We start from the raw sequence: 25,733 nt of genomic DNA on the forward strand, positions 1-25,733 counted from the left end.
TGTTTACAAACAATGGGAATAAAACAAGCTTATATTTTCGGTTCTGATGGGTTTATACTTTGAAGACAGTTGAACTAAGCTTGTGAAGCATGTATAAGTTAAATTAGTAAAGAATCAATGTATCATTCATTGAAAAGTCCAAACATATCCAAACATATGAATCAACCTCAGATTGCCCCTTGAAGTATTATGGCCTCTTAACCTTATTAGGCCTATATTCACATAGTAACGATAAAGTAGCTTACTGAACTGTCCAGTGCAGTTTAATTGATATTAGGGTGAATTTGTCCCCTCTAAAGGGATTTGGGAAGGGGTCACTGACATAAATGAGTATGTGATGACACATCAAGCGTGTTTCACCTATCCCTATCCCCCCATAATCTGTATTCAGGTAAAAGATTTTGGGTTGAGAATTATCTGTGTGTCTGTACAATGAATGGACCAAACATAACATCTATGGTTACTAATTACTACAGACTCTATTAAAGTTTTTGATTAAAGTATTAAAGTTATTAAAGTGTGGGTGTAGTGGTTGGGTGATCCATTACATTAGGATACCATGGAGCTGATCAATTTGTTCACCATTTATTGTTCATTGTCTTGGTATAAATCTCATTGTTTACACTGACACACACACATTTAAAAAATATATATATATATATATATATATATATATATATATATATATATATATATATACAGTACAGGCCAAAAGTTTGGACACACCTTCTCATTTAATGCGTTTCCTTTATTTTCATGACTATTTGGTACATTGTAGATTCTCACTGAAGGCATCAAAACTATGAATGAACACATAGGAATTATGTATTTAACAATAAAGTGTGAAATAACTCTAAATATGTCTTATATTTTAGATTCCTCAAAGTAGCCACCCTTTGCTTTTTTGTTGTTAATACAATATATAATAATAATATTAAATATAATATGTTTTAATAATAATATGTTATTATATATATATATATATTTAATATTATTATAATATATTTTATTAACAACAACAACAACATATATTTTATTAACAACAAAAAAGAAAAGGGTGGCTACTTTGAGGAATCTAAAATATAAGACATATTTAGAGTTATTTCACACTTTTTTGTTAAGTACATCATTCCACATGTGTTCATTCATAGTTGTGATGCCTTCAGTGAGAATCTACAATGTAAATAGTCATGAAAATAAAGGAAACACATTGAATGAGAAGGTGTGTCCAAACTTTTGGCCTGTACTGTATATTATATTATATTAATATTAATCATCATTCCTGACTAGTTGAATATGCGCAGATACTGCGCACGTTAGAGGTGTGTGAGTAGATGAGGGGTAGCGCTTCTCTCTGGACCTTACGTAGCCTGGGCGGCTAGCTGTCTGGCCTGGCAACCTGGACCCTGGGACACTGAAGAGGACAGAAGACAAGACAGCTTCACACTGCAGAAGGTGCCACAGCCAGGGAGTAGCTAGCTAGCTCCCCCAATCCATTTGACTGTCAACAACATCACAGCTATGTTCATACCGGTGTGTGTAGGCGGCTAGCTGTGTAAGCTAACACTCGCCTGTGCTTGTGTACGGACGTGAGTTGCCTGGGGGGTAATCCATCAATGTCGCTTAAAACACAATCCCGATTTTTTTTGTGGGCTAAATCTCGCGACAACAAATCCAGCCCTTATTTTGAGAACCTATCGCGAGATTTATCAAAAATAAGCCTGGATTTTTTCCTTTAGCGACGTTGATGCAATACCTCCCTGGTCTGAAAGCTAAAAGACCAAAAAATGGATCCTGCGACAACAATTTGAATATAGCACTTTCTTAATATCTTAATAATTATTACATCAGTCAATTAACAGGCTGTTTTTTTGTTTGAAGTAGCCTACGTTTTCCTGCCTTATTGGGGGCGAAGAAGGAGAAGGAGTTGCTTAGCTGCCCTCCGGAGGGTTGACGACCAGCCCTCCTCCTCCACCCCCGAGGCCCAGTTTGGCACCAGGGAGGCCGGGGAAGGACAGGGGTGTGGGGACCTACCTTCTCTGGAGGAAGAAAGAAAACATCGGGAGAGAGACACCGTCTAAATCGCTAAACAACAATATTCATATTGCTCACAATGGATTCTTCTTTGGGCCTGGTTGGGATTTGCGACGAGAAATGCTTGACAATATCCTTTAAAAAAAGAAAAAAGTCTGCCGTTGTTTTGTTTTGTTTTTTAGCATAGTTGTAATAGTTGTAATAGTTGTAATAGTTGTACTGAGCTTGCATCCAATTTAGACAACATCTCGTGACGTTAGAATTATAAGGTTCTATCTCCATTTTTGGTCAATATTGAGTTTTTTTTACATAATCTGATCCATTGGGTGTTTATTAATGCCTGTGTGATGTTATTTTTAAAATGTTGACATTTTTGAGTTAGTAATTCATAAAATACAAAGGTTCCATCTCACAAAACATAATGGAATGTAAAAACTTTGACGCTCAATATCTCTGAACTACCCTAAACGGAGATAGAACCTTATAATTCTAAGCTCACGAACATCTGGCTACATACTTCTGGCTACATACTTCATCGTTTTTGGGCGTGAATCGCCTTTTCTTATGTGTATTTGGATGTTCTTGCTGCAGCAGCTGTACATGTCTTTAGCTAGGCTCTTTGCTTTGCTCCAGTTTTTGAATCAACTAGCCTAGGTTATTTGAGTGAAAGTGAAGTAACCCAGCTACCTTTTCATGAAAATGGACATGCTATGTTTTTGATCATCAGGCAGCTACTGTTACTAACTAATATGACCGTAAGGATACCATTAGCCATTTCCACCTACAGAATCTCACTAATTATGACTTTATTATTTGATGTATCTCACAAACATACCTATTTATTGAATATAAATCAACATTTTGGTCACATTATTCTAAACCAACAATGTCTGGCCGAGTTGTTTTTACTAACTTTGTTGTTTTATGTTTAATTTATGATACTCTTATGATGCTCCCGTATGTTTGTTGATGAAACCTTAACTGTGGTGCTTCACACTGTGAAAGGACTGGAGGTGAGGTCTGGGAAGAGGGAGCCCAGGCTACTGTCTCTGATCGAGCGCTCTGGACACTTTATGTAAGTATCAGAGTGACTGAAAAATCCCCCGTCTGCTTTTCTCAGTCAGCCTGGGTTGACAAAACAAATGTGGAAAAGATGGTCAGGTTTATTTTTGACAGCAGCTGAGCTGAGTGCAGTTTAAGGTGACACATTTTTAATCGCAAAACCTTCCCACCCAAGTGCTTCTGGTAAAGGCACTTTTAGCTGACACGTCTCTGATTGGATGGAATTGTCACCATTGTTGCTGTGTGCTGTGGTAAGGTAGGCCACCTTGTGTTGTCTGCTTCATAACATTTAAGTCAGGCTTCTGGTGCCTACATTTCCCTCCCAATAGGATGTTGTTGCAGCGGTAAAATAATAATGCACTTTTATTGTTGGTAGAGGTGTCACGGAAGAATTGTAAATGTCAACAGGGGCAAACAGAGCAGGCCACTGTTGATTCGCCTGACTAGCCACGTTGAAGTCCTATGATGACATTTTTCAGAGTCAGCCGCTCAAGCACATGGTTCCATGTTTGATTTTTTTGACAGGGTGTTGTCTTGGGTTAGTGAGCAATAGCTGTGTGTGTGTGTGTGTGTGTGTGTGTGGTTTTTTTCCTTGCCCGAGGGAGAAGGATTAGCCTACCTCCAGTGCCGACCAGCATGCTGCCCATTATCCCAACATTCCACCACTCTGTCCCAGACTCTAATGAGACTCGCATGGACACGCAGGCTCTGACTAAATGCATTAACCGTACGCAAATGCACCGAAGGCCTGCTCTCCTGTCTGAGGAGTCTGCATCCCTCCAAGAGGCTGACAGACAGGTCACAGGCCTTTCGGCATGATGTCATGACCTTTACAGCGCTATGGAAGAATGGATTTTTTTGTCTACAGCTATGTGATAGACAACACTGATGATAAACCTTAAGTTGATGGTGCTGTGCAGGGATAATGGTGAACATTGTCATAGTAAAACCTGTTGAGATTAGATTATTATGTCTGTTGCTATTGGATATGGGAAAGAATGATTTTGGGATGTGAGTGGATATAGCCTAGCCTAGGCCTAGTTGGCTAGGACGGATCCTAAGTTGGCCTACGTAACACTAGGATCTCAGTGAGTGACTACAGGCCTACAGAACGTCTCTGTCTCAGTGTCGTACATGATGTTACTGTAGGTCGTCTCATTCCCCACTACTCGACAGTAATCAGATTTCATGTTGAGTTGGAAGGAAGTTGTGGGCATGTCCTGCAGAACCTGATGTTTTGGCTGCTGCTGCTGCTGCTGCTGCTGCGTGGTCATTCAGGGAGTCAGTGAAAGATGACCTACATTAATCCCCAGCAGCTCCGATGAAGCTCCACTTGAGTTAAGCTCTGGACATGTAGCCCAATCAATTCACACAAAGCTCTTGCATTGAAATGTCTTGCATTGAAATGTCTTGCATTGAAATGTCTTGCATTTGAATGTCTTGTATTTGATTTTTTTGCATGAAGCATTAATAGTGTTTTGGGGCTTGGTCTGCAGAACCAGATGCCCTGATTGTGGAAAAGTTAGGGAGTGAATGAAATATGACTTGCATTAAACCCACATTACACCTATGTTCTATGTGTAGTAGGCAGGGTTCGAGTTATAAGCTGATCTCTGTGGGGGTCTCCAAAATAACAGTGCGAAATGTTCTCATGCACGCGCGAATCATGCCCACACAGCGATGGGACTTACAAGTTTTAATTAGCTATAGGCAGTAGCGGATTAAGGTGGTCAGTGGCCCTAGGCTACTCCTTTGTGTGAGGACCCCCCGCCCCCATACACAAGCCTCCCCCCTCCCCAAAATATACAACTCACGAGCACCCTGCACACACACCACTCATAATGCTTTACCATAAAACACTTAAACACTTTAATAACACAATAACACAACAGTGTTAATAATTAGGGATGCTCCGATTTATCGGCCACCGATTTAAATCGGCCGATTTCACTCCAAATGACTCGATCGGTGATCGGCAAAAATGGCCGATCGCAAAAACCGATTTTATTATTAAATTTTTTTTTTTTCCTGGGGAAGACAGATAACTGAACAGAAAACATAGGAGGACGTAACAGTATGTAAACCATGAAGGCCACGTTTATGATGTCTTTTATACAGCCATATCGACTGACTTGGGCTTCAGGCCCTAACTGGGTGATAGGCCAGACCTTTACTATGCCATAAAAATGGGTCTGCGTTTGCTTGGTGCCTAATGGATCAAAACTTTTGTCTAAAAAGCAAAAAATATGTAGGCTATCCAGTCAGTAGGCCTACAGTTATGTAGTAAAAAAAAAATCGGTATCGGTATCGGTTGATCTTGAGGAAAAAAATCGGTGATCGGTATCGGCCCCAAAAATCCAGATCGGAGCATCCCTATTAATAATGCAAAGAATAAAAAAAAAAGTTCAGTGCATTCAGTTCTGTCTCTATTGCTCTCCTCTCCCGTTGTCTCTCTGTTACTGTCCTGTTGTCCGTCTCTCTGTTGCTCCCCTCAGCTCTAAATGACAGAAATGAATTAGCTAATTAGTTGGCATGTAAACATATAGTTAGGGTTGGGTACAGTTTGGGTTTTATTCGATACCGGTGACAAATCGATACTTTAAAAACGGTACCGGTACCGAAACATCATCCTCATCCTCATCCTCCTCCTCAAATACCAACATATCCTGACGCTACAGCTGCAGGCTACTCATTTCACCACATCAACAGCCCCACATGAAACAACAGCTATAAAAGCGATAGTCACACATGTATCTCGGCCAATAATTGTTATTTTTGCTATACAGAAGGAGCGAAAAATACATGTACACTAGGTTAGTAAAAAGTAAAAGCCACCTTACCTTTACGGAGACAAGATAGACCTGTTTGGTCTGTTTTCAGTAGGCTGCGGTCGCGGTCCTGGAACCCATGATGCTGACGTCCGATGTTCTTTCTTTATCCAAGATTGGATGAACGGGAGAGGGTCAAAAAATTTCCTTTTTTTGGGCGGCATGGTAGCTACTGTATGTATATACTCCTGTATAGCTAATGAATGAATGTTTGCTTCTCAATAATAGGCTAGGTGCACGATCTCACTACTTCCTGAAAGGCAACTGGTATATGAACATATCCTGTCTCACTCTATTGGTTTAATTGATTAATCAGCTGTGCACTGTGTGTTCCAACGGTTTACCGCACAGCTGATTAATCAACCTTTTGCTGTTGCACAATATTCTACTGCGCCCCATGGTGTCTTGGTGGTGAAGTGCAGGCAGTCAAAGGCCTACTGTCATTCACAGGAGATTATTGGTGCGCGTAGCTCTTTTGGAAAACGTGTTTATTTTACAATATTTATAATATAAATTAAATAATATTCATTACATTGACATTTTGATCAAATAATAGTTGTGGTAATGTATTATTAGCGACCCCCACAGATTTTTGATTTTACTGCCTTCATGGGAGCTCAGAGAGTCTCAGACCATCTCTATATGGGCTCCCACATAACTCGAACCCTGGTAGTAGGGGTGTAACGTACGCGTATTTGTAACAGAAATGTTCGGCACGGGTCCTTCGGTTCGGTGCGCTGGTGTACTGAACGAATGCAGTGTTCTTTTATACACTGCACCTGCAGAAGGTTTTTGTGTGCTGAAGTAATCTCAGCCAGTATGCATGCGCACACACGCCACAGAGAGATTGTCAGTAGTTTAGTTTAAACTAGAGCTTGAAGCTCCTCCAGTATCCCTTAAGTCTCCTGTTTGAGAAAATTACGGTTTCTCAGTTACCTACAATGACGATGGACAAAGACAGGTGGATCGGACCAAAGCTATATGCCGGCATTGTTCATCTGCAATCAAGTATGCGGCTGGCTGTACATCAAACTTGCTCACTCATTTGAGACGGCATCACTTGAATGTGAACATCACAGGTACAATAAAAAAACGGAAGCGCAGCTTCTCGCTAACAATTCAGACCAGGGGCCGGTTGCATAAAGATAGATTAAGACTGGTCTAAGCTTTAGACTAGTCTTATATTCTCAGGTTAGACCAGTTTAATTAAGACCACCTTGCATAAAAATTGAGACTGACTTATTTTGATGTTAGAAAGTTAGCCACCTTCCCCACTGGCTAAGCTTGATTTAAGAGCTGTGTTGGTATGGGAACGAGTCAGGGCTAATAGCTAGCTAACACTGTAACTCCAGCGCGGTAAACTTCTTCACTGGTTAAAACTGCTAAACAGTATACCTTTCTTCGCGTTATATTCCTCCAATATATGTTTTCAGCAGAAGAAAATTGAGTTTATCTCTCATTATTTTATTTGACCTAGAATGCATTGCGTGACAGGCTATCTAAGTCAGTCTTACTTTAGTCACTCATAGGTGAGCTTTATGCAACAGGAACATTTTAGAGTCTATAGCAAGACTGACTTAAGGTGAGATCTAAGTCTAAGACTGGGTCTATCTTTATGCAACCGGCCCCAGGCCAAAGCCACAAATGCCAAAGGTGTTTTTATAGCAGCGGACCATACTCCATTGTTGAGAACACGGGTATTAAACACGTTGTTTTAAGTAATTTAGCCTCGTTACGTAATTCCATCTCGTCCGCATTTCAGCCAGTAAATCATACCAGCCCTTTATAGACACATAAAGCACAAACTACAGTTGTCCACGACTTATCCAAGGCACCTTCTTTCACTCTCACAACCTATGGGTGGACATGGACATCTAGGGCCACCGTGTTATTTAATATTAACTGCACACTACATCACAAATGTACGTATATGATTTGTGAATTTTTACCCTGCTGTACCAAAAACGCCCTGAACCGTGACTTAAAAACTAGTTTTTGTGTACCGTTACATCCCTAATGTACAGGTCTTTCATTTCATTTCAAGCTTCTGCCTGTTTTGCATGACGCAGCAATACTGTTGTTATGGTTAGCTGCAGTAAGTTTATTTTTACGGAAGTGGCCTGTGAAATTGCTGCGACTACACATCTCATGCTTTATGAGGTTTTATGAAAATTTATCAAAATAACTTTTTTTTCTTTTGAAGACAAGGGATTCTGTATCCAGAGATCATTTATACCCCCCTTCTCTCTCTCTCTCTCTCTCTCTCTCTCTCTCTCTCTCTCTCTCTCTCTCTCTCTCTCTCTCTCTCTCTCTCTCTCTCTCTCTCTCTCTCTCTCTCTCCCTCCCCCAGGTTGGGAGTTCTGGCCAACCCTGATGCTGTTGTTTCCAGTCCAGTGCCTCAGTTGTCCATACCCATCAATGGTAATTTCCAGATGGTGCGAGGTAAGTGTTATTATTATTTATTATTATTTTAGGGAAGTGCCCATAGGTCACTGTAAATATTCCTCACAAAGGCTTTTCCTGTGCATTTAAATCAAAATACATTCTTGGTAAAATGTTAGGTTATAGAATGGTTACAGACCCACTTTCCAGAGCTCATTGTAATTCCAGTCACAACAGACCCCATTTGTTTACGGAGCAGAGCCCCTCTTCTTTAAACCCTGTGGCGGTTTAACTTCACATTCCTTAAGGTATCATGGTAGCAGCAGTATATTTACCCAAGGTTATTGCCTGGTGTTGTAGTAAAACAAGTCCAAGGTGCAGTTCATTTCCCTTGCTGTTACAGAACACAATTTGAAAGTCAACAGCTACTACCAAGAGCCTATTGGAACACACCTCTCCCCCACCCCCCCCCAACCACCACAGACCATTGAACTGCACTCTGACTCTTTTTAATTTTCTTTCGCTTCATTTCAGAGGCCGAAGAAGCTCTACTCATTGACATACCGCTAAGTAGTAAGTTTACTTTTGTAGTCTTGCTTCTGCTTTCTAGTTTTAGCACAACTACATTTAGTTGATTCTAATGGGGTTTTACAGTAAACCAGGGATGCTTTTGTGCCAACGTTATAGGTGGAGCTACATTTTAAAACCATTGTTGTAATGACAACCGACATTAATTGCTTGTGAAAAGCTCTTCACCCAATTTGGCTACGTTTTTAGAGCATGCCCTGGGCTCCATGCCTGCTTCTTTATTTAGTTGCAAAAGTTGGTCATCAAGTTGCCATCGGCAACCTGCACTTTGTTGACTTGGCGCGCTGTTAGTCATGTCATTGTACAGAGATGGTAGATAAGTAGGTCCTATATTAGACTGCATAGTCTGTCGGAGACTAATGTGTGTGTGTGTGTGTGTGTGTGTGTGTGATTGTGTTCCTCCCTTCCCTCCCAGCCTGCTTGCGGGTACGGGTGAGAGGGGAGAAAGCTCCCGAGCTTCTACTGGAGTTCCAGGACGATGAGCGCAGCCACTTGTTCTTCGCCCAGGTGAAGAAGGCCAAGCAGCAAGGTGAGGTCTCCACTCCACCACTACTGTACCAGTCCTGTAGCCACCGCTACCTTCCCTCCCCGGGGCATTCATTATTCATATACTCATATAACATTTACTTACCCAGGGTGGCTTACACACTGCTTACTGATCTCACTACGTCTTTCCTCACCCACGCCCACTGGTGATGTTCACCCGCTCCCTAGGTTTGCAGTTGAACAACACACCTTCGAAGGTGACAGCCGTCAAATGATTGCTATCAGAGTGTTTACCTACGGACTAACCACACAGTTCTCTGGTGTTGTGCTGTGAGTGCCGCAGTTGCTAGTCTCCTGTAGCACTGTTTATAGATGTGTAGCTGTGGTGTTTGATGGGCCATCTCTAGATTACTAAATGGTGTAATATTGTATATTTAGAATAGATATCAACTTGTGTCCTCATGTAATCTGCTGTAGTTGCAGTGACATTTTTAAATTGTTATTTTTATTTTATTTTGTCTTTTACATTTTTGGGCATTTAGCAGATGCCTTTATCCATAGTGCCTTACACCAAACACATTTGCCAAATAAGTGAATCATCTATCTATTAGTCGTCATAAGAAACAGTAATCTATGCTAGGACCTGGAGCCATTGGCTGTTAGAAGAAGGAAGAATTACTGTAGCTGCAAGACTGGGTTGCGCATCATTTAGCCCCCAAATATGATAAAAATATTTTTGTTATTTCATTAGAGATAGTGAAGACGGACAGGAAAGTAAGGAGAAGAGGGCATGTCAGCAGAGCATGGGCCGGATTCAAACCCATGCCGACACTGGCATAATGTGTGCACTAAGCTGTGCTTAGACCACTGGACCACCCCAGGCCACGTAGTACCACGTAGTATCAACCACAGGTTGCAAAGCAGTTTGGCTCGATGTGTGATGAGTAACAGTCTAATACGAAAACAAACTATACCAGTTTCAACCAACTGTTGCCTTAATGACTTGAGAAAGCCAGTTTGCAATGAGGTCAGAGTAAGAACGACTATAGCGACATATCCTCTTGCGTCAGCTAACTTCTTGTTAGCTAGCTACCGCCCACACTGCCACTGCGCTGTCATAGCTCCATTGTTGTGGTTGTTACGCAACCTTTCTCTCTGGTAGCATTTGCATTGAGAAAGGTCAGTCAATAGAAACAGGGTGGCACATTGCATAGAGAGAAAAGGTTAATGGTTTTAATGTAATATCAGTGTTTCCTCCAGGAATTTCCACATTAGTGGTGGCCAGGTGAATCCTCGCGTGCGGCCCGCCACGAATCAATGCATATAAAGGAAACACTGAATATAGACATTTAGATTTTTTTACGATTTAGCAGATTTATCCAAAGCGATTTATGATTAGAGATTACAGGGACAGTCTCCCTGGAGTAATTTAGGGCTAAGTGGTGGTGTACTTAAGGGCACCCTAGTGGTGGTGTTCCCAGGTGGGATTTTTAACTCATGACCTTCTGATCACCGGTCAGTGGAACTCACTATCCACTAGGCCACCACTACCATAGCATTATTATTCTGTTGCCTTTGTCCTCGGGGCTTAGCCGCCACAAACGACTGAGATTTACTGTGTACTTGTGTGAGGTCATGCTAGGAGGAGTTATATGTGTGGTGGCCTGGGAAAACCCTTCACATGGTGGCATTTTGACATTTTCATTTTTTAATATTTCCATAAATTAGAAGTTCTCAGCTATTCATAACTGGTTGAATGACTGAGATAGCCCTTTATTTTAAAAAGGTATGAGCATTTTAATGTATCATGTCAAAAAAAGTGAAAGGTAAGAAATGCTGCCCCCATGCTGCCCCCGACTCCTTTCTCCTCCGGGTCGGGGGAGGAGCCTATGCAGATCGGCCGGTCTCGTTTGTCTGCTTGTGATGCAAAGCAAACTACCCACCACAAAAACATAACAATAAGTACTTTCTCTTTTGTTTTCTTAAAATGTTTATTCACCATAATGTAGTATGGAGTTCAAAGTACTAGAATACCACATAATATCAAAATCACCAAAATCGCGTTTTCCATCTATTTTTGCTCTTTGCCACAAACAAACGCCAGCGACATCCGACGGGTTTTCCCAGGCCACCACACATATACACTGACATGTTACATCTCGGGAGAAAACGCTATCTTATGATAGCACTTCGTATATGGTTTTGGCTGTTGATTTCGTGATCAGTGCTGCGATGTCACAGACTTATTGTTGTTTTCTATTACAGTCGAGTCAAAGATCATCCAGCCCAGAGCGATGGAGCCCCTCGCACCCCCTCCTCCCCCACCAGCCCCCCAACCCCGTAAAGTGTCCGCCCCCATCCCTCCACAGAGAGGGCTTCACAAAGCCCCCATCCCGCCCAAACCCACCAACGCACTGCCCCCCAACCTCAACAACAGCTCTTCAGTCAGCCAGTCAGGCACAGGTAAGGATACCTGGACACACTCTATTACGAGGAACCTTGAATGTCACAGTTCAGGTATATTTCATGTTCTGAATCTTCCCGCCTTTTCTCCCCACAGACAGAGGAGACCCGACGCTGTCCCTGGCCACAGACTTTGGCTTCGAGGACAATTTCAACAACTCTCTCAAAGTGGAGGAGAAGAAGAATCAGCAGAACCGGATCGTCGCCCCGAGGGAGCCCCCCCCTGTCCCCCCTCTCCCCCCGCGTAAAGGCTCCTACGCCCCTTCCAACCCTCTCCCCGCTGCGCCCCCCGCTAAAGACCGAGCTGCCTCGCAGGGCAAAGACAGCTCCTTCATCACTCCTGCCAAACCAGAGTGAGTGTCACCTGTATGACTAAGTGCCCTACAGCATCTCAAACCAGGAATACCTCTACTGATGTAATACTCATTTAATACTCATTTAATACTCATTAAAATATTGTTGTTGTGCTGCTTTTTACACGACCTCCTCGGTCCATTAAAGCTGTATCCCTGATCCGAACAAGGGGAGATTTCTCGACGGGTCTATATGAATGTAGTTTATGTATATGAATATATGAATGTAGTTTATGTATATTAATATATGAATGTGGTTTCTAGACAGGTTAGAGTGTGGCTACTGATATGAATGTGTTTGGGTGATGACTGACGGTGTCCTGGTCGTGTAGTGTCAGGTCTGCAGTGGACCGCGTGGACCGGCCTACCTCCTGGAACGACAGCCCCAGCACCAACAGCATGAGGCAGGCGATGTTCTCTAGCCAGGCCGGCCAGAGAGAGTACCTCATCAAACACCGCCTGGGCAAGAAGGAGAAGGAGTACGTGGACATCCAGACCTTCAGGTGAGCCGCTGTGTATGTGTGCGTGCGTGTATGCGTGTGTGTGTGCGTGCGTACGTGCGTACGTGTGTGCGTGCGTGTGTGTGTGTGTGTGTGTGTCTGTGTCTGTGTCTGTGTCTGTGTCTGTCTGTGTCTGTGTCTGTGTGTGCGCCATGTCCCTTGCAGTAGTCGCCAAAGGCTTGAAACCACAGACAGAGAAATGTTGAGTGTGCACGTGTGTGTGTGGACGTCTAACGCTTGTGTCCTTCTGTTTCAGGCTCTTTACAGGAACGTGGAACGTGAACGGCCAGTCCCCAGACAGCAGTCTAGAACCCTGGTTGTGTTGTGACCCAGAACCCCCTGATGTCTACGCTTTGGGGTCAGTGACATGGTGTGACAAGTATCTTATGTCCTCATTCTCTGTTTCGAACAGCCTTATTACTGAAGAGTGTGCTTTGCTAGGGATATCCAAAAGATGCACATACTCTTCCAAGCTCATTTTAGCTCTCCACGCGGTTGAACTACTGTACTGTTCTTTAGGTGACGCTGTCGGGCAGTACACCGTGCTGATGTATGTGTCCCTGTAGGTTCCAGGAGCTGGACCTGAGTACAGAAGCCTTCTTCTACCTGGACTCCTCCAAGGAGCAGCTCTGGGTGGAGGCGGTGGAGAAGAGCCTGCACCGCAAAGCCAAGTACAAGAGGGTGAGTTAGCGAGAGGCCTCTGGTCCGCTCTGCTGATTTAATACACACCGCAACTGGCCAATCAGTGCCTCCTAGAGCATTATTCTTACACTTGCATTCATATGAATCAGAATCAGAATTGCTTTTATTACATCAATGTACGGAGTCAAATTCAAACACAGAGTCAAATTCTTGGCTTCAGGGTTCATTAGACATTGGCATTGCAGCAGAATACACAATCAGTAATAAAATAAGCAGGATATAAAACAACAATCAGCAATCAACAAGAAAGAAAGTAGTAGCAGCAGAGTGCAAATCAGCAATAATAGAAAAAGTAATAGCAACAGAATGCAAATCAGCATATCAACATCATTAATGTAATCAACATTGCGGTAAGTTCAAGTCAGGAGTCAGGTTGTGCAAACAATGCTGTGCAGGTGGCAGTGAGTGTAGTTTGTGTAGATACACACATGGGCTTGCAGGCCTTTTGAAGTTTGAAGGGCAGAAGTTGATTCATGTTTTTTTTCCGTCATTCAGTTACTTACTTAATACAATTACGTTTCGATGAGAATGTTGATGTTCTTCACAACGGACGCCTTTGTCCTCACAGGTCAAGACCATCCGGCTAGTGGGCATGATGCTGGTGGTGTTTGTCAACAAGGTGCACAAGAATAATATCAAAGAGGTGGCGGCTGAACACGTGGGAACCGGCATCATGGGAAAAATGGTACAAAACGAGTTCACCTCGAAGTCTCTGAGGTTCTCTTTTTTACGCCACATTAGCTCTGCGCTCGATGATATGATCTTATCTATTTTCCATTTCACATGCTTTTTTTTTTTTTTTTTTTTTTTGCTTAACACTGTATACTGGTCTCATTCCAATCTGAATGTGTCTATGAACTCATAGTCATTTAGATATGTAGTTATTTATTTTTACACAGAGAAATTTGCATAAATGTAAATAAGGGTACCGGTACTAATTATTCGTTGTTACACAGACACGTGTAAGTGTAAATGAGGGTACTAGTTATTCGTTGTTACACAGAGAAATTAATGTAAATAAGGGTACTAGTTATTCGTTGTTACACAGAGACATTTGCGCACATGTTAAACGAGCGTACTGTGTATTTTGAACGTCACCCTGAGACGCGGAGGTTTGTGTCCTGGCAGGGGAACAAAGGAGGCGTGGCCGTGAGGTTCGTCTTCCACAACACCAGCTTCTGCTTCGTCAACTCCCACCTGGCCGCGCACGTGGAGGACTTTGAGCGCCGTAACCAGGACTACAAGGACATCTGCGCCCGCATGACCTTTCACCTTCTGGACTACCCCCCCGTCAGCATTGTCAAGCACGAGTGAGTCGTCCCCCCCAACGCCCGTAGTCATGGGGCTCCAGGATCAAAGGACTTCACGTACAGAGGTCCTTTAGATTAAACATTTGCCGCTTCTCATCGATGCAGTGTTACGTGTCAAGCCGGTTTCCCCGGACAAAGATTGAGTGTAGTCCTGGACTAAATCGCACGTTGGAGAATCTCCATTGGGGGGGGATGCTTTTTAATCAAGAAATAGGCTTAATCTATGTCTGCTCGCACTCTCTTCTTACAACACGTGTGCCTCGTTGTGTGTTCCAGTGTAGTGGTCTGGTTGGGAGATCTGAACTACCGGCTGTTTGTGTACGACGCCTCAGAGGTCAAACAGCTGATCTCCCAGAACGAACTGAAGAAGCTGCAGGAGTACGACCAGGTGAGCATGGACACACACTCTCTCTCACACACACACACACACACACACACACACACACACACACACACACGCGCACGCATTACACACACACACGCGCACGCATTACACACGCGCACGCATACACACGCATACACACACACTCACACACACGCGCGCGCACATGCATACACACACATACACACACTCACACACACACACACACACACACACACACACACACACACATACACACACACACACACACACACACATACACACACACACACACACACACACACACACACACACACACACGCCCCAGAACGTCTCTTATTGCTTCTCCTATCAATTTCATAGAAAGAAAGTTCCGTAAGTGAACCAGTAACACAACACCGCTCATAGATCGTGTTGTCATTTGAGTTCTGCTGCGGTGTGTCATAGTAAATCGATACCAGTAAACCCAGCAATTATACCACGGTAACCTGTAGTACTTCTGTGTCCTGCAGGAGTGTAGTCGGTGGAACCCCTCCTTGTTTCCTCTTTTCTATGGCTTTTGGTGAACTATAAATAAAGGAGTTCCTCTTGTCTGTCTCTCCAAATATAACACTTGTTGTTGGTGTATTATAACGGTGTATATTTGTCTGTGTATTTTCCCTCCTCTGTCTAAAGCTGAACATACAGAGGCAGACCAGGAAAGCCTTCACAGACTTCATGGAGGGAGACATCAACTTCATCCCCACATATAAATATGATGCCAAAACAGATAGATGGGACTCCAGGTAAAAACATCCCAGATTCCCGTCCCTCAAACGCACGTATGAGTTTCAAGGTATAAGGCTTTAACTGTTAACCTCTTTGAAACTACAGAAAATAACTTGAAATGAGTTTAAATAAATATAATCCTTATAGCCCATAGCCTCAACCTTTTATCACTTTCCTTCAGGTTCTTGGTGAAGTCCCTACTCAAACACTCCTATCATTCTGTCCCAGAAATAAAACAAATCCTTCCACCGATATATAGCCTGAGCCGTGTGAGGTTAGCTGCGTCAGAGTGTCTGAAGCCTGACTCCATACTCTGCCCCTGGTGTCTCCTGCAGTGGGAAGTGCCGTGTCCCAGCCTGGTGTGACAGGATCCTCTGGAGGGGCACCGCCGTGAAACAGCTCCACTACAGGAGCCACATGGAACTGCAGACCAGCGACCACAAGCCTGTCAGCTCCCTCTTCAGCGTCGGGGTAAGCTACTCCAACAGTCAGCTTCTGGAGATGAGGCAGTTGAGAGTAAAGGGCCCTTTTAAAGGGACCTTTACACCATGAGATTCCCAATTGAGCAATGAAAAGACCTAATCTGTCCTGTAATATGCGCCTAGGAGATCGTTAAGTAAAGTCAAATGTTTGTTTAGAATATCTTGCATGCCGTATACAGCACAGGAGAAAAGTTAGAACATGTATAACGATCTAAAGCCTCATTTGATGGACAAAGAATTCATCAAATCATGGAGCTAAAGGATGTTCAGCCATACTTAATCAGAGTTTCCTGTTTCCCCACAGGATTCTGTGAGACTATGGTGGGTGGACCGAGGTTATCAATAGCGCTTAATCGTTCACGTGTACAAACCGCGTCGCTCGCGCATTAAATATTTAGCGTTCGTTATGAGACTATGGCGGGACAAATTAGACTATTAGACCGCTGCTCCTATCGAAGAACACCAGTGTTGCAGTGAGAACTGAACGTGTGTGTCTTTGACTGACAGGTGAAGGTGGTGAACGAGCAGCGTCACAAGAAGGTGTTTGAGGAGATCGTCCGCATGATGGACAGGATGGAGAACGACTTCCTGCCGTCTCTCACGCTGACTCACAGAGAGGTGAGTGGAGAAAGAGAGCGGCGCCACACGACACAGACAGACCACACATTCTCATCTCATTGATTGCCTGTCTGCCACATCCACCATCAGTGATATTATGCCGTTAATGTGTGATCATTAACGGCGTTTCCTTTGCAGTCACAGTTGTTGTCAGTGAGCAGGGTTCACAGTAGTTTTCTGTGAGCAGGGTTCACAGTAGTTTTCTGAAGTGATGCCCAGGATGTATTGAGTCAAATGGAATGTGACTGAAATGAATTCTGGGAAATGTATAATTAGCCCAAGAAAATGTATGTGATGAGCCTATCAAGTAGCTAGAGTTACATTGAATTGGGAGAGAGAATGGTTAGGTCATTTATTTCAGCTACATATCTGACAAGCAGGTTTCAGTGATCAAACACATACTTACACCAACCATACTATTGTACAAATTAATATCTCTCTCTCTCTCTCTCTCTTTCTCTTTCTCTTTCTCTCTCTCTCTCTCTCTCTCTCTCTCTCTCTCTCTCTCTCTCTCTCTCTCTCTCTCTCTCCCCCCCTCTCTCCTGCAGTTCACCTTTGAGAACGTCAAGTTCCACCAGCTCCAGAGAGAGCGCTTCGTGATCACTAACGACGGGCAGGTCCCCTGTCACTTTGCCTTCATTCCCAAGCTCAACGACACCCAGTACTGCAAGCCCTGGCTCCGGGCCGAGCCCAGTGACGGATTCTTAGAGCCCAGTGAGTCTTACTTCTCGGCACGGCGTTGCACCCTACCCCAATCAACTGGTCCTGTTTAGTGTTGTTCCGATACCATTTTTTTATCCCGATACCGATACCGATACCTGACCGTGCAGTACTTGCCGATACCGAGTACCGATCCGATACCACGGCGTTTGAAAAAACAAAACAAAAAAACATGTTTTTTGAGCCGCATACTAACCTCGATGTAAAATTATTGCTAACACTTAGTCTGGCACTGCTCAAAACCTTTGTAAAACTCGTAAAGTTTTTGTAAAACTTAAGTAAAAAAAAAACAACAAAAAAAACGTTTTTGTAAAGTACTCGCCGATACCGATACCAGCATTTTTGTGCGTATCGGTGGCCATGCCGATACTAGTATCGGTATCGGAACAACACTAGTCCTGTTACAGCACTTAATGGATGCATCCCTCCTTCCTACCGTCCTTCCTGGGTGATTCCACCGGGACATCCATGTTTCACTGATCACTTAGATGAGTGATCATCTGTGTAAGGAACGGAGGAAGAGAGCACATTTAACACTAGAACAGCCATAGTTGGGGTCATTTGACCCTGTGAGTAAAATAAATGTTATATCTTTACACTCCATCAAATTTCAGGACCCTCTTTTCATGACTTTTCCTACATATGTGCATTCTACCACCCAGTATCCTTACATTTTCTAAATCACATCAGGACAAGCTAGTATAAAGCTATTTTGCTTTAGTTTTTCTGTGTAGGAGGCAGGCTAATTTACAAGCCTGCCAACTAGTGGTCGTAGTGTGTAAATAGCAGATTCCCAATGTAAAGACTATGGTCGTGTGACCCCCGAGGCGGCTCTTATAGTAGGTAAAAAAAGCACGGCTGTTCTAGTGTTAAAGTACCTCCGCAGGTCAGCACTGCTCTCCAGTGTCCATCCCTGTCGGTCTTCATCCGTCCTCCTTCTCATCTCGTCCTCTCGTCCCCTCCTGTCCCCTCTGTGTGTCTCCCTACAGACGAGACTCTGGAGATCTACCTGGAGGTGTACGTCAGCAAGGACTCGGTCACGCTGCTCAACTCGGGGCAGGACGCCATCGAGGACATCCTGGTGCTCCACCTGGACCGGGGCAAGGACTACTTCATCACCATCTCCGGCAACTACCTGCCCAGCTGCTTCGGCACCTCGCTGGAGACGCTGTGCCGCATGAAGAAGCCCATCAGAGAGATCCCCATCACCAAGCTCATCGATCTGGTGAGGAAACACCAGCTAGTGAACCAACCTGACATGAGTCATTTCTGAATGTATTCTATATCGGAACGACTACCCTACACATTAACAGTACAGGGACTCAGATGAGTGAGTACTTCTTCACACCATGTCATTGATTGACCAAAGCCGTTCGGCCTGGGAAGCTGCCTGGTTGCCTAGTTAGTAAATCAGTCGCTCGAAACGAAGCGAACGAAAGACCGCTCCGCTGCCCTCTGGGCCGTGGTGTTTGAACGGCCCTCTTCTCAACTGAGATGTTCTTTAGATACCTAGTCTACTGGCTCCTCTTCGCTCTCAGTGTCGCCTCAGTAAACCGGCACACCTGTACAGGAATAAGTGAGGGCTTGTTCACCCCCCTCAGGGTTAATGCCGGAGAGTCTCCGCAAAGTATTTTTAGACGACCGAAAATGTCCCAACTTGCCCCGTGTCTTTGTTAAGAGAGCCCAGGGGAATGAGGAAGTTGGCCCCATTTTTTTTTTGCATAAAAGAAGGAAGGGCTTTCCTGAAGAGTAGGGTACTCACTCAGGCTACCCTTGTCTCTGTCTGGTCTACTTTATACTCCAGTTCTTGTCCACGCCCTCTGCCACACTGCTGTTGTGTTCATCTCTATCTATAGCACTGCCCTCTGTGATTAGATTAGAATGCTATTTAGAATGCTATTTAGAATGCTATTTTTCCTATAATCCGTTCGTCGGCCTCTCGCTTCCACTCTCATTCCATTTCACTCGTCATTCTGTTGTTCTCTGCACTGGTACGTTTGGGTGGAATTTATTAGGGCTGTTTCTCGAAAAAGCACGTCTTTGTTCTAGAGACTCTTCTGACTCCTCTCTCTGGTTATGCCTACAGTGTCTCTCTCTCTCTCTCTCTCTCTCTCTCCTCTGCTCTCTCCTCTTGTTTTCCCCTACTTGCCTCTCATTGCCCTGATCATTCCTTTCCAACTCTTTCCACTGCTGGGGGTGCTTGGTGAATCAGGGAGAGGACAGCTTCATGGAAAAGGTAAAAGTCCCCGTGAGCACGTCAAAGTCCTTACAGTAGTCAAGTCTGTTAGCTGTTGTGTCAAGACGAGACAACCCTGGTTCCCGGAGTGATGCTTTCTTCGGTTTCCACTCAAAAACTCACCTCCAAAGGAACCAAAACAGTACCTCAGGTTCTGAATTCTGGATGGGGAAATTGGTTCAGTCGAGAGACACCGTTTGTGTCTTGTGTGGCTTTAATTTAGAATCCTTTAAAGTCCACAGTCATTTGCAGCTCTCTTGAACCAGGGTTTTCGGTTCCTGCCACAGCAGCACTACACACCTCCGTCTGATATATCGCCGCTCCCTAAGAGGCGGCTATGAAAAGTGCATGAGTGCACATTATATGCACCCTATTATTTTAGAGTGCAGGCGATGGCTGAGATTGATCACTCTCAAGCAGTTGTGTGAGAGAGAGAGAGAATGTGTGTGTCTTGTGTGTGTGTGTCTTGTGTGTGTGTGTGTCTTGTGTGTGTGTGTCTTGTGTGTGTGTCTCCTGTGTGTGTCTTGTGTGTGTGTGTCTCGTGTGTGTGTCTTGTGTGCGTGTGTCTCGTGTGTGTGTGTGTGTGTGTGTGCATGTGTCTTGTGTGTCTTGTGTGCGTGTGTCTCGTGTGTGTGTGTCTCGTGTGTGTGTGTCGTGTGTGTGTGTGTGTGTGATAACAGAACAGGCTTCCCTGCGCATCACCACGCGGTGCGTCCACTGCAGTGCCCAGCAGTCCTCTAACACACCGTCCCTCCAGCCTCCCTCACTCCCACCAAAGCTCATTTCACAGTGGGCCGCCCCTCACCGCACAGCCCCTTCACACGATTAAGGCTAATGAGAGTTCTGGGAGTAGCATCGCGCCGGGGGCCTGCTCAGCTAAGCCCAAAGACCCACATTAAGATGGATGTTAATCCTGTCTTCCCCTCCATATCCACGCTGCTCACCGGCCAGCGAAACCCGAATCACTGCATGGATAAACTCTCCGTTAGACGGCCCCGCGTAGTCATAAATCTGGTATGATTCATCACTTTACTGTGGTGGTTTGAGCACATACTTTGCTCGGTGTGTTTGCGCTGTGTGAAAGTGGTTCTGTCTAGTCATATGTTCCCTACCATATATCTTTTGTAGAAGCTGCACAGTGGCCTTAACCAACAGCGGCACCCTCAGCGCGCGCCCGGATGCTTTACAGAGCTGCCGACGTTGTCTAATGTCTATGGATCTGCAAGCTATCACCGTCTCCCACTCGAGTCCACTCAAGTTTCCTCTGCCTGTGTGTGTGTAACCCCCGCTGCCAGAGGTTATTTTTGGCCCACTCTCCCAGTTCTCTGGGATCCATTTGCAGAGAGACTGAGAGAACGTGAGATGCAGATCGCGGTAAAATGGCTCTCGTCCATGCCCCCAGACAGACCCTTGAGATAACCCGACTGTGGCGTGCTACTCACCTACAACGGATGAAAAGGGCCATCTAGAATCTTCTTCGACAGTCTCAGAAAAATGTTGATAGTCATATTTTTCAGTCATGAATGTGACGGCATCTTCCTGGAATGAGTTCAAACCAGGTCTCTCTTGTAAAAAAGCGATTCCATCTCAGTGGATGAATAAAAGTGAAATGTAAAAATAGGTTTATGAATGTCTCCCGTGAGAGCTGTTCCTGTCCTGTGTGGTTCCTAACATGCTGCGGTGGTCTGGTCTCTCAGGAGAGGTCCAAGGTCAGCTTCCTGATGGTGGATAGTGCCGGGACTGAGGACAAACCCCTGAAGATCCCCAAGGAGGTGTGGCTAATGGTCAACCACCTGTTCACAAAGTCCTGCCAGCAGGTGAGATGAAGACGAACACTTGCGCTTTAACACTAGAACAGCCATGGGTGGGGTCATTTGACCATGTGAGTAAAAAAAAAAGAGTTGTATCTTTGCATTCGATCAAATTTCAGGACCCTCCTTTCATGACTTTTCCTAGATATGTGTGCGTTCTACCACCCAGTATCCTTATATTTTAAAAATCACATCAGGATAAGCTAGTATAAAGCTATTTTGCCGTTTTTCTGTGTAGGAGGCAGGCTAATTTACAAGACGGCCAACTAGTGGTCGTTGTGTTTAAATAGCAGCTTACCATTGTAAAGACTATGGTCATTTGACTCCCAAGGCGGCTCTTATAGAAGGTAAAAAAGGCACGGCTGTTCTAGTGTTAAAGTACCAGTGTGTGCTTCGAATATGAATAACCTCAAACAGTATGGGTGATGGAGCTATACATATTCCTTTTGATATTATCAGGGGAAAACGTATATATTATATACTTTTTTAATACTTTTTTTTTATAGTCATATGGAAATACAACAAAACATAATGGAACAACCAATTGGTGATCCATGCATCCATACATGCAGATGTTATAGTGACGGTAATACTGTCACAGGTCAAACAGTAATGACTCGGTAAACATCACTTAAGGTCTCAAAAACAATCCCATTTTTACCCAGTATTTCCCGAAAATCTGGGCCTGTTGATTTAGTGAAAAGGCCATTTTCTCCATGCTTTGGATGTTTGTCACAATCTCCATCCAGTCAGTCTTTGTTGGGAGGTTTGGCCTGTAACCATTTCCCGAGGGGGAAAACGTTTGCTGACCATCCTTTTCTAGAACTACATAGGCTCTACAGAGAAGTGCCCTTGTGAGGGTCTTTAAAGTCCAGGCTGTTCTTAACGGTACCTCCTCTGCCTCTCCGTATTCCAGGAAGACTTGTTCCAGACCCCGGGACTGCAAGAGGAGCTGCAGAACATCATCGACTGCCTGGACACCAGCATTCCAGACTCCATCCGTATCCTTCTCGTGTGTCCAGACCCGCCGGTCCAGAGCCACTCAGGCCCCAGCCTGTAACACAACACTGTCACTGAAATGCCGCCCGGCAGACAGGGTTACGGCTCTACCAAGGCTGCACACACACACACACACTGCTGCCAACACACATGGTACAGTTTTAGTGGTCTGCGTTCACTGCATACTTTTCATACATCTGGCTTTAGGGATTAATTATGATGTGTAGGGGCTCGGGTTAGGTGATGTTGTGTGATTTTCCTATTCCATTAGTGTACGTGCCTTCTGCCTTATTCTTAGAGAGACACACACACACTCACACACACACACACACTCTCACACACACCTCTAGTGTGCGTGTTATTCCCTGACTGTGTGTAGCTGGCTGTAACCACTCGGTGGCTGAGGCCCTGCTGATCTTCCTGGAGGCGTTGCCGGAGCCCGTGGTGTGTTACGAGCTCTACCAGCGCTGCCTGGACTGCTCCCACGACAGCCGCCTCTGCAAACAGGTGCAGAGTCCCCTCAAACCCCCGGAACCCCCTCAAACCCCCTCCTTTCTGCTCTCATGTTGTTTTCAAGTTGTTCTTTTAGAAATAAACAAACAAAAACCACTTGTGGTGTCTGGGCCTGGTGATTGTGGGGTTAATCCGTCTTTCCTTCTCCTGACAGCTGATCTCCCAGCTGCCCCGGGCCCACCGCAACGTGTTCCGCTACCTGATGGCCTTCCTGAGGGAACTGCTCAAGTACTCCCACAACAACAACCTCACTGCCAACCTGATAGGTCAGTCCCTACATCGCTCAACCCTCTGCCCTCTTTACAAGTGTGCTTATTGTGCACCGAGGGGGCTCAACTGAATAATCACCAGCCAATTAAAAGGAGATGTTCCAAAAATGTGGATTCAAATGCGCCCGTTTCTGACGTGTCCTTCGCCTCCCTTCTCTCCCTCCCCCCAGCTTCTCTCTTCGCCAGCCTCCTCATCCGACCCCCCCCCAACCTGGTGGGCCGTCACACCACCCAGGACCGGCAGAGACCCACAGACTTCATCCTGGGGTTCCTCATGGGAGGGGACGAGGAGTGAGGAGGGGGGGGGGGGGGGGACCAGCCCACAGTGGGGTCAGAGGTCAAACCCAGCCCCCCCCCCAGCCTCACGATGACAGAGGAAGGGGGGCAGTTGGGGACAAATATATGTGTGTGTGTGTGTACCATGGACAGACACTCCTGATGACGCCCCCTGTACGGCTCGGCCGCGGGAGGACTTTGTTTCGAACCTTCTCTTTCACAGACTTGTACCTCATCATGCTGTACTTCAAGTCAACGCCTTCATCATCTACCAAGTCCTGTAGTTTCACCTCTACTCAGAATGCTGGTCTAGGTGTTTGGGGGGGGGGGGGGGGTGTTCCCCTGTCCTGATGCACTGTTCAACTGATCCCAGAGGACCCGTGTCTCCTGTCTGTGGCATCAGCCCCCCCCACCCCCTCCATTTAACGCCCTCAGAGGGGTGTTCCATGCCAAAATAAACCCCCCTGTACCAGAGTTGTATGAATGTAAAAGTACAGAACAGTATGTATCTGTGTACCCTTAAAAGCTAAGATAATGGTTCTCGATTACACTAATGAGGGGGAAACGTAACACAATCCAGCTGCGTTGGATCGCAGCTGTTTGATGGGAAGTCCTTCTCTCCAGGTGAACTTTTAAAACCCAGGAGGACACACACAGTGATGTTGGAGGAAAGAGACTCTTGGTGCTAGTGGGAGAACGACTTCTAGTCTTTAGAAGAACTAGGTCAAGGAAAATCAACTTTCCTCCTAGAATATGACAATCTTGGAAGTCACCCTTTGGGGGGGGACAATATTGGGAGATGTGTCATTTCAGTGGGATATCTGCTGTACTTGATGTTATTTATATATTTTTCTTTTCCTAAAAATTACTTTTGCACCATCTTTATAGTTTTAGCTTTCAGTCCTGAAACAAAAATAAGGCTACTGCATTTCATGACAACTCCTCACCTACTTTAAGAGACCACATTTTTGAATATTGTTTTTGCTTTATCGTTGTTTTTTCTTTGTGTTGTTTTCAACAACTGTTTGGTTGTTTTGATCCCCTTTCTGCCAGCCTGTAAACCGCAACACCCCGCTAGTAGAGAAGGTATGCTGTGATTCTGTATAACTGAACCTTGAGCCTTAAGGGCTCTGCACACAGCGTGCGATTTCTGTTGCGCGTCAACATTCCATTTTGAAGTTTGAATGGAAGTCTATGAGAACATCGCATTTCAACACACACGGCCCCGATTTTAATCGCACGGCGAAAATTCGATTCCATTCATTTTGAATGGGACAAAGCACAAATTTGACAGTGCGACAACTCGCACGCCGTGTGCTTTGTCCCATTCAAAATGAATGGAATCGAATTTTCGCCGTGCGATTAAAATCGGGGCCGTGTGTGTTGAAATGCGATGTTCTCATAGACTTCCATTCAAACTTCAAAATGGAACGTTGACGCGCAACAGAAATCGCACGCTGTGTGCAGAGCCCTTTACTCTCTGATGAGTTTGGCTGTTTTCTCTGTTGAACCCAAGTCACCTACACACAACTGTGAACCCAAGTCACACTAATGTCATGGTCAATAACAATGGTGAGGAATTACATTACTCCTAAATTTACAGTATATGTTGACTCTATGCTGGGGTTTTCCCCAATACTAGTCCAGGCCTAAATCACACTATCCATGGAGAATCTCTCTAGAAGATGCTTTTAAATATAGAATTAAACTTGGATGCGATGAAACTGGCCCTGAGTGTGCTTCAGAACATCACAGACTTTCACAGACTGGCAGCCTAAAGGCCTTGATGTCTTAACTGTTGTAAATAGTGCTCCCTCTCTCCCCATTGACCTCTGTGGGTGTTTGACTCTGTTGCCGCCTCTTACTACAATGGTGCAAATATTGTGTCTGTGTGTTCAGTATGTATGTACTGTACCTTCAAAAGTTTATCTTTATGTTCTTGTTTACAGTTTTAGTTTTCTTTCCTTTTTTT

At 44.7% G+C, this 25,733-nt stretch overlaps 1 protein-coding gene across 1 annotated transcript; it reads left to right on the plus strand.

The window, feature by feature from the left end:
* Positions 1-2,993: 2,993 nt before the first annotated feature.
* Positions 2,994-23,780, plus strand: ocrl (OCRL inositol polyphosphate-5-phosphatase; the record flags this gene model as incomplete). The annotated part of the gene is made up of 22 exons (XM_080526901.1): positions 2,994-3,109; positions 8,275-8,366; positions 8,841-8,879; positions 9,310-9,423; positions 11,646-11,843; positions 11,941-12,196; positions 12,529-12,699; positions 12,953-13,054; positions 13,263-13,377; positions 13,967-14,083; positions 14,527-14,708; positions 14,985-15,096; positions 15,745-15,854; positions 16,173-16,308; positions 16,827-16,937; positions 17,486-17,651; positions 18,647-18,882; positions 21,591-21,710; positions 22,621-22,705; positions 23,083-23,210; positions 23,371-23,482; positions 23,656-23,780. 22 exons carry the CDS (start codon positions 2,994-2,996, stop codon positions 23,778-23,780), a joined length of 2,943 nt encoding a protein of 980 aa, XP_080383027.1.
* Between the last annotated feature and the right edge of the window lie 1,953 nt (positions 23,781-25,733).

The sequence above is a fragment of the Nansenia antarctica genome (assembly GCF_963989245.1).
Source record: "Nansenia antarctica genome assembly, chromosome: 3".
Taxonomy (NCBI): Eukaryota; Metazoa; Chordata; class Actinopteri; order Argentiniformes; family Microstomatidae; genus Nansenia; species Nansenia antarctica.